Source organism: Lynx rufus, unplaced genomic scaffold (genome assembly GCF_022079265.1).
Source record: "Lynx rufus isolate CCGP_SWC_20201006 ecotype Redwood Valley unplaced genomic scaffold, mLynRuf1.p SCAF_7, whole genome shotgun sequence".
Taxonomy (NCBI): Eukaryota; Metazoa; Chordata; class Mammalia; order Carnivora; family Felidae; genus Lynx; species Lynx rufus.
Genome location: NW_025814889.1, coordinates 135,916,967 through 135,932,988, shown reverse-complemented (window position 1 = coordinate 135,932,988; position 16,022 = coordinate 135,916,967). Strand labels below are relative to the sequence as shown.

Genomic DNA, 16,022 nt, shown 5'->3' with positions numbered 1-16,022 from the left:
TGTGATCAGTAGCAGGGGTAGCGCGAGGCCGCGTCAGGTCAGGTCTCTGCCCAGTGTTCGAGGGCTCCCCAGAACGGAGATACCAGGCCAGGCAGTTTTGTCTGGGGCCCACCCTGCCTCTGCGGGTCCTAAACTGTACAGAGATGCTGGAGGTGGTTCTCTCCCGGAGGGCTGGTGGCTCACCGTTCCCGGGCGTGGCAGGGTCACCTTCCTGTGCGGAGCATTGAAGTTTGAGTGCACGTTGCCGGCCCCCAGGTGGGTCAGGCCCAGGGAGCACTTCCCTGGTGGGTTCCCAGGGCGGGGGGGCTGCTGGCACTGTCTTCTGGGGCGGGGTCTCAGGCTTGGGGGCTCCCGCGTGGATGCCAGCTCACCGCTGTCTTCTCCCCCAACGCGACGGGGGCCTTTGGACTCTGCCATCTAATTTTGACCGTCTCCGCCGCCCTTAGGTTTGTGACCCAGTCCACCAAGGAGGCCTACGTGATCTCCCTGTATATTAACAACCCGCTGCTGATCGGCGGGAGGAAGTTTGACCTGCGCTTGTACGTGCTGGTGTCTACGTACCGCCCACTGCGCTGTTACATGTGAGAGTCGCTGGGGTTTTGTCTTGTTGGTCGGCAGCTCACGAGACGCAGCCCTTCAGAGACAAAGTAGATTAGCGGCGTGGGGGGTGACGGCTGGCGGTCACAGGGTTTCTCGATCGTGGTAGTGGCCCCACAAATCTCAGTATACCGAGAACCACTGCGTCATACGCTTTAGGTGGGGGAGTCCTGTGGCCTAGGAATTGTACCTTAGCGTGACCGTTCGAAGAAAAGAACCGTAAAAAATGAAAAAGCAGCTCTTTTAACGGCCTGAATCAAAAAGCAGGTCTTTCTATTATTATTTTTTTTTTTTAATGTTTATTTATGAGAGAAAGAGAGAGTGTGAGCAGGGGAGGGTCAGAGAGAGCAGGGAGACACAGAACCCGAAGCAGGCTCCAGACTCCGAGCGGTCAGCACAGAGCCCGACGCGGGGCTCGAAGCCGCGAACCGTGAGACCGTGACCTGAGCTGAGGTCGGACGCCTGACCGGCTGAGTCCCCCAGATGCTGCAAACAGCGGCTCTGGGAAGAGAGCAAAGTGTTCGGTCTCATCTGTGCTTCTCCTCAGTGTGCTGACGCGGTCTGAATTCCCACGCAGGTATAAACTTGGATTCTGCCGCTTCTGCACGGTGAAGTACACCCCAAGCACCAGCGAGCTGGACAACATGTTTGTTCATCTCACCAACGTCGCCATCCAGAAGCACGGGGTGAGTGCGTCCCTTCCCTGGAGCTTACGGAAATGGGCTGCTTTTGTGGGTTTCTCTCTCCTTCTTTTCGCGTGCGCGGGCGAAGCGGGTCCGGGAGCCGGATTCCAGGTGCCCTTGCACTCGTGAGGAGTGGGAGCTTTAAGGATCTGGCACATCAGCCCTTCTGGTTCCGTGGCCGTGGGCACGTCCGTTGGAACTCTCGGAGCCTCGGTTTCTCCATTTGTGAAAGGAGATCCTGTTACCCCCTCATGGGGGTGGCGGAAGGATTCACGAGAGGGCTCCTGCGTGGCCATTCGTTCAGCAAAGTCTCCCTGAGCACCTGTCTGGGTTGGTCTCGTGCTGAGTGCCAGGGCTACGTTGATGGTCCCCGCTCACGGAGCCTGGCCCGTAGGGGAAGACGGCCGTCAAGTAATCACACTGGTGAATGTGTCATCACAAACTGAGCCGCGTGCTCTCAAGCTAGGGGACGCAGATCCGGAAGAGCATGGAATGAAGTCCCTGGTCCAGGTGGCCGGAGAAGGCTTCCGTGTGCAGAAATGCTGAAGCAGAGACCTGAAGTATAAGCGGGGGTTACCCGGGTGGAGGTGGGGAGGGAACGTTCTAGCAGAGGGTACAGCCTGTGCCGGGATCCCTTGGCAGGAGGAGCGTTGCACGAGCTGAGAGACGGCCAGGGTGGCTGGAGCCCCCAGACCGAGGGTGGTGGAGTTAGAGGTACCTGGTGAGGCCAGCGAGGCCGGGCCCCAGGACCTTGTCGGTTCTGTGTGGGCTTTGGGGCTTTAATGTGGTCCTAACAAAAATGTTCTGAAGGTCTCATTTTATGAAAGACTCTTCTGTTTGGATCTTGCTTGATTGGAGGCCTTGAGTATCCCGGTCCTTTTTGTATAATTTGAGTGGAAAGAGGGTAAGCATTGATAGAAAACAAGCTTTTTCTTTTTTTTTTTTTTTTTAAGTTTATTGTTTTAGTAATCTCTATGCCCACTGTGGGGCTCACATGACCCCAAGATTAATAGTTGTAGGCTCTTGGGGCACCTGGGTGGCTCAGTTGGTTAAGCATTCAACTTTGGCTTGGTCACGATCTTGCAGTTTGTGGGTTTGAGCCCCGGGTCAGTCTCTGTGCTGACAGCTTGGAACCTGGAGCTTGCTTTGGATTCTGTGTCTCCGTCTCTGTCTCTGGGCCTCCCCACTCAGGCTCTGTCTCTCTCCTACAAAAATAAACATCAAAAACAATATATTAAAAAAAGGGTGGCATGCTCTTCCGACTGAGCCGGCTAGACGCCCCCAAACCAAGCTTTTCTGAGTCACCTACTGAAGGGTTTGTTCAGAGCAGCATGGTCTCAGTCCCCTGTCTATCACTTCTCTCTGTGTGACTTGGGCAAGTCACACGGCCTCCCTGGGCCTCCTCATCTGCAAACAGAGCCCTGGTATTACCTTGCTGGTAATGAAATGACAATGGCCACCATTTACTGAGGGCCTTGACGGTCTTCTGTGTGAGGCCAACCCTGGTTCACTGTCCCTCGGGTTTCCCTGAGAGCAAACTTCTGAGCATCACTGTTACATGGTCAAGATTAGAGGAGAAAGGATGGCTTGGCCAGAACTTTATTCAGAAGAATTGGAACAACGGAGACGCCTGGCCGGCTCAGTAAGTGGAGTGTGAGACTCTTGATCTCCGGGTTGTAAGTCCGAGCCCCACGTTGGGTGTAGAGATTACTTAATAAAATCTTGGAGTGCCTGGGTGGCTCAGTCGGTTAAGCGTCCGACTTCGGCTCAGGTCATGATCTCACGGTTCGTGGGTTCGAGCCCCGTGTCGGGCTCTGTGCTGACAGCCGGAGCCTGGAGCCTGCTTGGGATTCTGTGTCTCCCTCTCTCTCTGCCCCTCTCCCGCTCACACTCTGAGTCTCTCTCTCTCTCAAAAAATAAATAAACATCAAAAAAATGTAAAAAATAAAATCTTGAAAAAAAATGAATTGGGAAAATGAGTTTTCAGGGGACGCAGCCGTTTGGAGAAAGCTGAGCAATGACATCAGGCCCTTTGTAGCCAAGTTAGCGAGGCCTGGGTGTGGGTGTGGCCAGTGGGTGTGGGTGTGGCCAGTGACAGGCCTCCAGTCCTCTTGGTTTCTCTGAGGACAGTGCAGAATATGTTGGCCTGCCCCAACCCCCCCTTGGATTGCAGGGCCACACTGACATTGGGAGGGCTCCGTTTGATGGGCCTTCTCAGGACACCAGTCAGCTGAGTCACTGCTGCATCAATAAGAAACAGAAGTCACTTTTTTTTAACCTGTGGAAGGAGAGAGCAGAAGGCAAGACCTTAGCTTGGCATCGTTGCAGTGTTCCAGAAGCCTCTGTGCATCCCTGTCGGTTCTGTTGGTAAATGCTTAGCTTTTTAACGTGAGGAAGCCCTTCCTCTGAGGAGGCTGCTTGCTGGTAGCCTCACGTGGCTCCGATTCAGAATCGCATGAAGGACAGATGTTACACGGGACGCGGACACGTCAAGCAGTCTACGGCTGCATCTCCCGAGTGTCCCTGGGTGCAGAGCATAGCCCGACACCCGGGACAGAGATGCCCTTGGACAGCCTGCCCTCAGGAGGCTCAGAGACCAGCAGGGGAGGCAGATCACAGAAGGCTGATGATAAGGGAGGCTGCAGGGCTGCGGAGGGGGTGCAGGAGTATGGGGCGGGGGGCACCGGGAGGCGGGACCAATCCAGCAGGCAGAGAAGGGGATGGAAAGATCAGGGGTGCATCCCGACATGGGCAGTGTTTGCAGATTGATTTGATATAGTGTCCTGGAGTAAATCTGATAAACTAGTGTTGCTACAGTCCTAACAGCAGGACACATTTCCTCGCTTTTTAGGTCTGTGCTTGTGGAAGACCGTGTTTTGCTGTGTATACTTTGTATGTCTAGAACTTTTATCTTTTTTTTTAATTTCTTTTTTTAATGTTTATTTATTTATTAAAAAAATTTTTTTTAATGTTTTTATTTATTTTTGAGACAGAGAGAGACAGAGCATGAACAGGGGAGGGTCAGAGAGAGGGAGACACAGAATCTGAAACAGGCTCCAGGCTCTGAGCTGTCAGCACAGAGCCTGACGCGGGGCTCGAACTCACGGACCACAAGATCATGACCTGAGCTGAAGTCGGCCGCTTAACCGACTCAGCCACCCAGGCACCCCTGTTTATTTATTTTTTTTGAGGGCGAGTGGGGGCGGGAGGGGAGGCAAAGAGAGAGGGAGACACAGAATCCGAAGCAGGCTCCAGGCTCTGAGCCGTCAGCACAGAGCCCGACGCAGGACTCGAACTCACGGACCGCGAGATCACGACCTGAGCTGAAGTCGGACACTTAACCGACTAAGTCACCCAGGCGCCCCTCAAACTTTATCTTTTAAGTAAACTTTCCTTGCTAGTGAGAATCTGTAACTGGAAAAAGAAAGGTGTGGGTGGGCAGGTAGCCTGGCTTCCCTGTAACTTCTCCGAGTCCCTGTTTTGGGGGTACAGACACTGAGTTATTAGAGAGACCATTTGAGGTGAACATGCTTGCGTAGCTCGTCTTTTAAGGTATCTAAGTGAAACTGATGTGTAAATGTGTCTCTGACCTCAAAAGGTATTTTTTTTTAATGTGGTTAATTCTGTTTTTCTATGAAAACCAAGTCCGTTTTGAGTCGGTGGTGTTTGTCCTTTCTTAGGCTGGTTTTCTTTTCATTTCTTTTCAAAAGTTCTCAACTTTTTATTTAGGAGAGTGAAACCTAGCCTCACAACCTCCAGATGTACTTCGGGATTTTTAGCTTTTTGCCTCCAAAAAAAGAGGAGTGGGGTAGAGATTTCGTGTTTAGAGTCAGAGAAATAGAGAGCGCTCTGGATGGGGGGTGGGAAAGCCAGGCTCGGGTCCCAGCTCCCTCACAGCCTGCGTGGAACCCTGGGCAGGTCAGGTAACCTCCCCGAGCCCGAGCCCTCTTACGCGCAGACGGGATGTTGTGACCAGTTGTGGGGTGCTCTTGGACCACGGTGCCTGGCACCGGCCTGTCTCAGGTTGGGTTCTCCGGAAGCAGACTCAGAGGCAGAGATGAGTGCATGGGGGGTTTGCTGGGGCAACATGGGGAGGGAAGGGGGGTGAGGACAGGGCAGAGGGAGGGTCGAGCTGGGGCGCAGCTGCAGCAGGGACCGAGATTCCCTGGCATCAGCCCGTCACGGACTATGGGCCGCTGGGGCGGGCGTGACCTTGGACTGTCCTGCTCCCCTTAGCCAAGGGCAGCTCCCAGCAAGGGTCTCCGCCAGAAGAGTGAGTGTCGTGATCTTGAAGGGGGGTCTGGGTGACATACTCCACCCTCATTGCAGGGTATGAATTGCTAATTATGAGTGAACTACAGAGGTGGTGTTTCTTTTTTTTTTAATTTTTTTTTTAAAGTTTATTTTGAGAGAGAGCACGAGTGGGATGGGGCAGAGAGAAAGGAGAGGGAATCCCAAGTAGGTTCTGCACTGTTGGCACAGAACTTGATGTGGGGCTCGAACTCGTGAATCCTGAGATCGTGACCTGAGCCGAAACCAAGAGTCGGGCACTTAACCGACTGAGCCCCCCAGGCGCCCAGAGATGGGTATTTTATTTTTTTTAATTTTTTTTTTTTTTTTTAATTTTTGAGAGAGAGCATGAGCGGGGGAGGGGCAGAGAGCAAGGGAGACACAGAATCCCAAGCAGGCTCCAGGCTCCGAGCCATCAGCACAGAGCCCGACGCAGGGCTTGAACTCATGAACTGTGAGATCACGGCCTGAGCCAAAGTCTGGCACTTAGCCGACTGAGCCCCCCAGGCGCCCATAGGTGGGTATTTTAAACCAAGCGCCGCATAGGAGGTCCAGGTCCTCACGGGGCAGGAGCACCCAGCACCGTTCTAGGGTGAGAGAGCAAGTGTTGGGGTCCTCAGGGTGCATTGCCTGGGGCCCCGTGTCCTTTCCCATCGCCAGGAGGACTACAACCACATCCACGGGGGCAAGTGGACGGTGAACAACCTGCGGCTGTACCTGGAGAGCACCCGAGGCAAGGAGGTGACCGGCAAGCTGTTCGACGAGATCCACTGGATCATCGTGCAGTCGCTGAAGGCCGTGGCGGTGAGAGAAGGGCGGGGTCGGGCCTGGGAGCCACCGAGTGGGGCGGGGAGGGCTGCTGGTTCTTTGGCTACGGAGACTCGCCTTTACGGGCCCACCTCTCGCATGGCCACACGTCTGCCAGAGGCCGGGGCAGCTTGGCGGAGGGAGAGGGGCCGGCTTCTGGCCGGGTGCCGCCCAGGGCGTACCGGCTGCCGGGCCTTCCGCGGCAGCCGCCGGCCCAGGCGAGTCCTGCCGGTGTCCCCTGCAGCCCGTCCGTGCCATCGGATCGAGGGGGCGTGTTTTGGCGTAAGCTGCTGGTCAGAGGTGGACTCGCGGTGGCCTCCTCGAGTTTGGGCCTCCCGCTCTGTGGGGTCATGGACGTCGGGGTGCTAGAAACCCACCTCCCTGTCGCCCCAAGCGTGCTCCTCGTTGGCTGGCTCGCAGTCCCCGAAGCAGGTGTGCGGCTGGTTTCGAGGGAACGGGAAGGAACGAACAGCAGGCCACCGGTGCGCGGGCGGCTGTGCCCCGAGCTTCACATGTGGGCTCCCAGATGCTCATCACCCCGTGACTCAGAAGCAAAACGGAGGCCCGGCCCCGGAGTGGGGAAGCGCGGGGACAGGCGTTGGGGCCCAGGCCTGCCGAGGGGGCTCCCAACAGACAGGCCCAGTGGGTGTGACACCCGAGGGCGCTCGGCCCGGCCCGGAGAGTAGGCGACACGTCCCGTGGAGGGTGCTCCAGCCCCTCTGAGCCTCGGAGGCCGTCTCTGGGAAACCGGGAGACAGTGGGGTGGGGGCCGGGGGAGCTAGCAACCTCCTGTCCTGCACAGGCTGCTGGGACGGTGGTGTGGGCAGTGGCCGGGGTAGGACCACTCCCCGGCGAGATGCGGGCCCACTGACTCCCCTGGGAAAACAGCCTCTGTCCCCCCAGCCTAGTTTTCCTCCAGTGAGTGAGGCTGGACTGGCCTGTCTCCCCCTCAGGAGTTTTTGGTTCTAGATCCAGTGTTTGAAGTAGAGTCCACACGCCCGCTAATGTGTGAGAAGGCCTCACTGCTGTGTCTGTGGGCTTTACTCACTGTGGGGGACAGCAGGGTCCCAGGTGTATGTGACATGGCTGCTTGCTAGGCCTTCCCACAGGTTTTCATCCACGCAGCCTCGGTGGGGCCTGGGGACCTGCATTGTAAGCGAGCGGCTGGCAGGGTTTTTTATGTACCTGGAGAACGGTTTATAAAGTGGAATTGAAAGTTAAAAAGAGGGGCACCCGGGTGGCTCAGTGGGTTAAGCGTTGGACTTCAGCTCAGATCAAGATCTCACGGTTTGTAGGTTCGAGCCCCTCGTCGGGCTCTGTGCTGACGGCTCAGAGCCTGGAGCCTGCTTGGGATCCTGTGTCTCCCTCTCTCTGCCCCTCCCCGCTCATGCTCTGTCTCTCTCTCTCTCAAAAATAAATAAACATTTAAAAGTTTTTAAAATAAAAACGGAACAAAAAAAATTAAAAAGAAAATCCCCAAATTTTTAGTAAACGGATTGGCTTGTCAAAGAGAACAGAGGTTCGTAGCCTGGCTCCCCGCATCCCTAAGGACCTGAGAAGGGCCTGTGACGAAGTTGCACAGGCCTGGACTCTGGAGCTGGGCTTCTGTCCACTCTGAGGACAGTCCCATGCCAGCAGACACACGGTTGCTTTGATCAAGCCTCTGATGAGTGAGACCCGGAGACACCGGTAATCGCTTCAGGAAGTGCCCTCAGAGGCCGAGGGAGGTTTCCGGGTCTGGGCCCTGTGGGAGGAGCCGGGGAAGGATGGGAGGCGGCACTGGGGGTGGAGGTGGGGAGCGCTGATCTCGGTGGTGAGACCCCGCACGTCACGTCGGGACCGCGAGGAGGTCCTGCCCCGTGACCTGCCGTGTGCCCGGGGCGGTGGTCCCAGCCGGGCCCTCCCGAGGCTGGCTGTACAAGACGCTAGTTCCTGTCTTACAGCCGGTGATGAACAACGACAAACACTGCTTCGAGTGCTATGGCTATGACATCATCATCGACGACAAGCTGAAGCCCTGGCTGATTGAGGTAACCAACCGCCCGCAGGAGCGCGTGTGGCCGGTCGCCTTCCCGGCTGCCGCTGCCCCGTCTCTCAGGCCAGGCGGCAGGGCCGGGGCACGTGAGGCTCTGGAAGGTGACGGGGACAGACGGGCAGGTCGGACAAGTTTGCTGATGGTGGACAGTGGGAGCCGCCCCTGCGGGAAGCTGCCGGAAAAGTCAGGTTATCAGAGAGCAAACTTCCAAAATAGCTCTTCCCGGGTTACTTCTTCCGCTGCCCAACCCGCGTGTGCAGAGACATACACAGATATGTAGAGAGATCGACAGACGCGTGTGTAAAATATTTACGTGCTCTGTTTTTCCATTTCAGAAGTTCAGTGCGCTAGCCATTGCGCTACAGAGCCCTTTTCTTCCATTTTAAAGCGACTCACTTGAATGGCAGTCAAGCTTTCCTTGATGAGCCAGGACCTTAATTGTGAATATGACGAATACTCCTTCTAACATAACAGACCTTAATTGTAGCCTATTTATGATAATCAGGGCATGATGATATGCTACAGTGGTAATTTCAAGGGCGCCTGAGGTTCATGCAGCCCCTTTGACTGTGTACGTTGGATACCCTACCAGCAGCACGAAGACACAGCCTGACTGTTTGGGAAAAACCCGAGTAACTTGCAGGTTTTTGCCTCCACTCTGCCGTGGCCTGAGGAAGCAGCTAACCAAGGTCATTACAGCTGTGCCTGAAGTGGAGTAAATAGCTGGTGACTGAGGGCCTGCGGGACTCTCCACACAGTCCGTGCATTTTAACCTGAGGACTCCTGACGTTGCTTAGCTCCTCAGAGGCCTTAGGGGACTAACCTTCCGTTTATCAGATGGGTTCCATTTGTCAGAATATTGCTTTATTGGTGAGGTATTACTCTCTTCGCCAAAAAGGGGCCCACTGGGGACGCCCGACTGGCCCATTCGGTGGAACACGCGACTCTTGATCTTGGGGTTGTGAGTTCGAGCCCCACGTTGGGTGTAGAGATTGCTTAAAAGGCGGAGCGGAGAGGACGCATTCCTTTTTTTTTTTTTTTTTAATTTTTTTTTAATCTTTATTATTTATTTTTGAGAGATAGAGAGAGAGAGAGAGAGAGAGAGAGAGAGAGAGAATGAGCAGGGGAGGGGCAGAGAGAGAGGGAGACAGAATCAGAGGCAGGCTCCAGGCTCCCAGCTGGTAGCACAGAGCCCGACGTGGGGCTTGAATCCACGAACCGTGAGATCATGACCCGAGCCGAAGTCGGACGCTTAACCAACTGAGCCACCCAGGCGCCCCGGGGACACATGACTTTTTACTCCAACCCCACGATGCTACTTAGGGTAATTGGGTTTGCTGATTCTAGCAAAGCTCTGAGTGGCTTCCAATACTTGGGGTAGAGTGTCTACACAGGTAGACACGGAGGTTAGGTTTATGATCTGCGTTCGCTTAACATTTTTATCTGTGCGCTGAGCGATTTGTAGGTCGTAATCCCAACCTGTGTCTGACTTTTTATATTTCGTCTAACAGCTGATGAAAGTAGGATCCTAAAACGCTTCCTATACAAGGTGCCTGAAGATGATACTATACGTTAACGGGACGACTTGACAATTTTGCCTAAAAGGCGCGGTAGCCAGCGTTTTCCTCTGCAGTGTGTGTTGTCATGCCAAAGGGGCCAGTGATCCACGTGAAGAGTGATTCCTTTCCTTTCGTAGGTGAACGCGTCCCCGTCTCTCACCTCCAGCACCGCCAACGACCGAATCCTTAAGTATAACCTGATCAATGACACCCTCAATATCGCAGTCCCTAATGGCGAGATTCCAGACTGTAAATGGAACAAATCACCCCCGAAGGAAGTCCTTGGCAATTATGAAATTCTGTAAGTTGGCGTGCAGACCGGGCAGCCGTCCTCGTGTGTGTCAGATGGAGGGGTGGCAAGGCCCAGCCTGGATTTTCTGGTTGTGTGTGGACTTGCCTTGTTTGGGCCGAGCATTTCTTTTACTAACGGTGTTCCGGGATAGATCACGTGGTAGCGAAAAAACGGATATTAAACTAGGTGTTTGCCTAGGCCTTTTGTTTGATAATTATTCATGAAGCATTTGCCACACGCTGGGCACCTTGTAAGGTGGGAACAGGAGATCTCTGTGGCTTACCTCCACCCCCCGCCCCCCCCCCCCGGGCCCAGCTCGCACCCAGGCCCCGCCACTTGGAGCTGGATGACATTGAGGAACTCTGCAACTCTTTGAGCCTCAGTTTGTGCGCCTTTTGAGTGGGGCTGTTGTACAGAGGGAAGGACAAGAAGTGGTAACAATAGTAGCAGGCAGTTGAGGGCTGACCACATGCCAGAAACTGCCAAGGGCTTTACTCACGTGTTCCCATGCTTCGTTCCCCCAGCACCCTCCCGAGGTCAGTGTCGTCATTAGCTGCACCTTAGGCATGCGGAAACAAAGGTTTAGAGAGGTGGTGTGGCCCATCGGCAGTGACAAAAAGTGGGAGCAGCGTCAGGAGGGCAGTGGATACGTGAAGTACCACTCGTTCGTACCACGGGGTGGTGGGTGGCCACTGAAACGTGGCCCAGGAGCTCTGCCGTGGGGCCGGGGACGCTGAGGGAGGAAAGCGCATCCCAGAATCCTTGTTAAACGGGCAGTGGCCTCAGCCCCCCCCCCCCAGGGTGGACATACGTCTGTGTGTCGAGCTGCCTCCGTGAGCGTGGGCGAGCCCGGAAACGTGGAGGGCCGCGCATCAGCTTGTCCACACGGATGTTGCCGCCACGGGCCGTGAGGTGTGGAAGGGAGCCGGAGAGAAAAGGGAGATAGTGTCCCCAACTGGAAGGGGCCCGTGTGTCAGGTTCACGTTATGTATTTCTGTGAAAGTAAAAACGGGTGTTTAATGTTTCAAGAAAACAAGGGAAGAAATTTGTAGTGAACTTCTCGCAGCACAAGGTCCCAGGCCCCCAGTTGGAGGCGCTGCGGGCGCGGGGGCTTGGACCGCAGAGCCTCTGCCCTGAGTGGTGTTGATGATGGGCGAGCGGTACAGGGGAGGGTGGAAGGTCAGCTCCGCAGAGAGGAGCGTGGAGCCTCCAAGGGCGGCGGAGGGGAGCTTCAAGCGCGAGCGCTCGGTGCCCTTGACCGTTTTCTCCAGCCCCGGTCAGCTGCCTGGTCCGAGTGCAGGGTGAGCAGAGGGTGGGAAGTGAGCCGCTCTGGGGGCTTGTCAGGCAAGGAGGATGGCGAGAGAGGAGGACAGTGGGAGGGGTGGGAGGTGATCCGAGATCCCGGTGGTTGGAGTTGCTGGGGTGGGGACGCCCGGGAAGCGAGCGGGAGAGGAGAGGTCAGGGTGAGCGTCTGCGGTCCGGGTTTTGCAGGAATGGCGGTTGCTGAACGGGACAAGGTCAGGTGCCGCGGGAATGGTCTGAGCTGGGGGAGGACAAGGTCGTGGGGGGAGGGGGCGCAGCGTCAGGGAACTGGGGTCTCCTCTGTTTGGTCATTGCGGTCGCCGGGGTTGTGAGCCAGGAGCCCGAGCCTTAAGCAGTTAGGGGCAGCGCCGTGGAGGGTTCTGGGTCACCGCGCAAGGAGGGTGGGCTCGCTGCAGGCCCAGGGGAATGGTGGGTGGGAGAGAGAGCACCCCCACGGGCGGGGCTGCAGGGGAGCAACGTCTTCAGGGAGAGCCAGGTTTTAGCACGGGAAGGTGCAGGGGACGTTTCCAGGATGAGGCCGAGGACTCGGGTTTGCTGGCGACGGAGATCTGAGGGCGCGAAGGAAGAGTTTGTGGGGGGGGGGTCAGACTGGAGCGTGTGCGGGGCCTCTGGGGGTGGCAGCGAGGGACGTGCAGGAGGGTGACATGGAGGAGACGGGGGCTGAGCCCCGACAGCCTCTGAGACAGGTGGGGGCAGAGCGTGGGGAGGAGTCTTGCCTCTCGCCGGCAGGGCAGCGTGAGGGACCCGGATCCGGATCCAGATCCGCGAGCTCCCAGCCCGGGGTGGCGGGTGGATCCGCGAGCTCCCAGCCCGGGGTGGCGGGTGGCGGGGCTGCCGGGAGCCCGCGGGGAGGGCGGCACTCCGCTCCCCGTTGAAGATGCGGAGGTCAGAGCCTCCCTGCGATTAGGTGAAGAGACAGAGAGGCGACCCCCCTCCCCCCACCAACCCACTCAGCTGCCCTCACCCCACCCCATACGTAAGGAAGGCTCCAGCACCGAGCTGATAGTTCCAGACGCTTCTATTCAGGACTGCTCCCTGTGCTTCACATGACCTCATAGGCAGGAATCCTGTTTGTGGCTTACAGCCTCGGCCTCCCTCCCGCAGCAGGAGGGCGGGCCCCGGCTTCCTGCCCAGCTAGGTGCTCTGCCTTCCTGGAGTGTTGTTCCCAGCCGTCCTCCGGGGGTGGGGGTGCCGGCAGGAGGAGGAGGAAGCCGGGGTGCCAGTTAACTGCCCAAGGTCACAGGGCTGCTGCTGCCGCCGGCCCCCAGAAATAGGCGCTCTCGTCGCCCTGATTGCCGTCCTGGCCTTCAAGCCATGAGGCCCCGCCCTCTGTACCTGCGGCCTCCAGGCCCAGGTCTGAAGGTGCTGGGTATACTCGTACAGGCTTTAAAACACTGCCTGAACCCTGCCGATGACTGCCATCCACTTGTCAAAAAGCCAGGGGGAGGGGCGCCTGGGTGGCTCAGTCGGTTGGGCAACCAACTCTGGATTTCATATCAGGTCACGATTTTGCAGTTCGTGGGATCGAGCCCTGCATTGGGCTCCAAGCTGACGGCACAGAGACCGCTTGGGATTTTCTCTTTCCTTCTCCCGCTGTCCCTCCCCCGTGCTGTGCGAGCTCTCTCAGTCTCTCTCCCTCTCTCAAAATAAGTCAACTAAAAAAAAAAAAAAAAAAGCCAGGAGGAAAGCCTGCTAGAATGGGAGGGGGCCCTTGAAAACCCTCCTGCCTGATTCTCCTCCACATTAGCTCCATCGGGGGCCATCCCGCCCCTGGGAACAACTCGTCCCAGATGCCAGCTGCTTGCCAAATGCTTGTTTCTGTCATGTTTGCAAGCTGCACACACCAGCACAAATGCACAGTGACACTGGTAATCCCTGTGTGGGTCTCCCCCCCCCCCCATCATTCAGTACATTCTCATTGCACACCCGCCCCAGAGAGAGGTGCTGGGGCAACTGCGAGCCAGATGGATGGGGTCACTCCGGCCTTTAGGTCAGCAGCACAGGCACAGAACCGGCAGCAGGTGCCAACGGGTGGGTGCTGACATGCGAACGGGGCGTCCAGGGGCTCTAGCAGTCCCTGGGGTGGAGAGGGGCCCGGGAGGCTTCCTGGGAGGACCCCCCACAGGCGGACCCTCCAGCGTCCCTGGGGAGTCCTCCCTTCGGCATCATCTCTCCTTAGGGAGACGGGGGAGACGGGGGTCCCCCGTTGTTGCCCTGATCCCCATCCCGACAGAGAGAAGCCCAACAAACTGGCCTTCCCCCTCCTTGCCCTTCCTTCTCAGCCCCCAGTTTGCCACCAGAAGCACGATGCAGAGACTGTGTTCTGCCGCTTGAGAAGCTTCTGTCCCACACCACACTCGACGTGCAGATTCCGATTCTGGGAATAAACATTTAACAGAAATATACCCTTTGCCCAAAGTGAGCAAAATTCAGCCAACGCGACATAACTCAGCATCTTAGTCCCTGTCGCATTTGGCATGAATGTCTGCTTATCACAGAGGGTCCTCAGTCAGGGCGTGGCCACCAAATGACCCCCGTGAATGAGGTTTCACAGCATACAGAAAGTGGGGATCATAAGGCCCGCTGTTCTGAGTCAGGAGGGTGATGTGAAGTCACGGTGGGGATAGGAGACCTCGTTCGCCAGAGCCTGCACCTGCCAGGGCCGGCAAGTGGTGCAGTGGGGTTTCTCCACCCTCACGGACCCCGTAAGAGGGGCTCATCGTGGCGAGAGGGGCCAGGGACTGCCCCGATAGATGTCATCATCGGGCGGGAGCGTCCAGGGTCCCAGCTCAGTTCTTTCCAAGGCGAAAGCCCAGGCTCTGTTTCCTACACAGATCATGCGCTTTCCTACACAGGCCTGGTGCGCGCATGTTAATGGAGAGGGGCAGGTAAGTCGAGGCTGGTGGAGGCGGGATCTAGCCTTTCTTGGGAGGGCCCTGCTTTCTTGTGAACCTCTCCCTGTCCTGGCCCCCTCCTCCCGGGTGGGTCATTCACACCCCGTTCCCGATCTCAACCGGGGTCAGTCATAACCTGCCCCCAGATGCTGTGCGTAAAAATATTTCCGGACGTCAGCTTTCTCCCTCACCACCCTGGTGTCTCACTCATGTGTCCCTTGGGGTCATTGCGCCGTTCCATCTGGTAGCCTTTTATAAGATGTCAGCTGTTCCCGAAAACAGTTTAACAAGGCAGCACGCCTGCGCTCTGTGGCCTCGGGCAGGGTTTGGTGGGCTGGGGGAGCGCAGGGTGGGGGCCGGGCCACTTCCCTGGCTGCTGCGGGATTCGCCACGCCGCCGCTCAGCAGTGGCCGTGCGTGGCATTGCTGCTGCTGGACCCTGAAGATGTCCCTCTGTTTGCAGCTATGATGAAGAGCTGGCGCAGGGCGACGGGGCCGACCGGGAGCTGAGAAGTCGTCAGGGCCAGTCGCTGGGTCCCAGAGGGGGCCGATCGAGAGACTCGGGGAGAACCGTCCTCACAACCTGGAAGTGACCACCAGGAGGCGCAGAAGACCGCAGCCCGACCCTCCCAAATGCTCCCCGCACCTGGGCCTATTTTGAAATTTCCTTTTTTCTAGAGCTTTTTTTCCTTTCGTAAGCCCTGTAAATAAATAAAGGCACTTCTTTGAAAGGTTAAGGAGTGTCTCGCGAGGGAGAGGGGCCCTGCTTCTCCGTCACTCTCGCACGGTACCGCGGGCCCCAGACAGGGGGGGTTTTTCCCACCCCAAGCGATTCTGCGCGTCTCCGGCTGGTGCTGGGTGTCCCACGATTTAACTCAATTCTGACACCATCTGCCTGGAGATGGCGTCGGATCCCACGGGTGAAGGGCCCACGTCCCGCGAGACGGCCCCTCCCGCGCCCCCACTGATGCGCTTTTGAAGTGACGGTCGGGGTCCGGGGCCCACGGCCAAGAAAGAATTCTTGAGACGTCTTTGGTGCGAAAAGGTGATTCTGTTAAAGCACGTGGACAGGACCCTGGGCAGAAAGCTGCACTGGGGTCGTGAGGCGTGACTGGTTCTATACCACAGAGTTAGGGGAGGTGAGGGAAGGCCAAAGGGAGGCCTCCAAAAGGACTTCCAGGGGCGCCTGGGTGGCTCATTCGGTGAAGCGTCCGACCTCGGCTCAGGTCATGATCTCACGGTTCTTGAGCCCGAGCCCTGTGTCAGGCTCTGTGCTGACAGCTCAGAGCCTGGAACCTGCTTCCGATTCTGGGTCTCCCTCTCTCCCTGCCCCTCCCCTGCCCCCCCCTCTCAAAAATGAATAAACATTTAAAACTTTTAAAAAACAAAAGGACTCTCATTGCTAAGGAGGATTCCTAGGATACCTGAGCCTTTGCTATTGTCAAGCTAAGATTCTTTTTTTCCCTCCAGCAAGCAAAGCATTAACCTTAAGACCCTAGGGACTTCCTGGAGGAATGTTCTCCTCTGTATTTGCCTCAGGTAT

The 16,022-nt window shown here is 56.8% G+C and overlaps 1 protein-coding gene across 1 annotated transcript in view; it reads left to right on the top strand.

The window, feature by feature from the left end:
* Nucleotides 1-15,193, top strand: part of TTLL1 (TTL family tubulin polyglutamylase complex subunit L1) — a 31,035-nt gene extending 15,842 nt beyond the window's left edge. The window contains exons 8-13 of the mRNA XM_047067234.1: nucleotides 447-581; nucleotides 1,175-1,283; nucleotides 6,231-6,374; nucleotides 8,321-8,407; nucleotides 10,109-10,272; nucleotides 14,943-15,193. Coding sequence (XP_046923190.1) covers nucleotides 447-581; nucleotides 1,175-1,283; nucleotides 6,231-6,374; nucleotides 8,321-8,407; nucleotides 10,109-10,272; nucleotides 14,943-15,072 — 769 coding nt within the window. The 3' untranslated portion in view covers nucleotides 15,073-15,193. The remainder of the gene's footprint in view (nucleotides 1-446; nucleotides 582-1,174; nucleotides 1,284-6,230; nucleotides 6,375-8,320; nucleotides 8,408-10,108; nucleotides 10,273-14,942) is intronic.
* The last annotated feature ends 829 nt before the right edge of the window (nucleotides 15,194-16,022 follow it).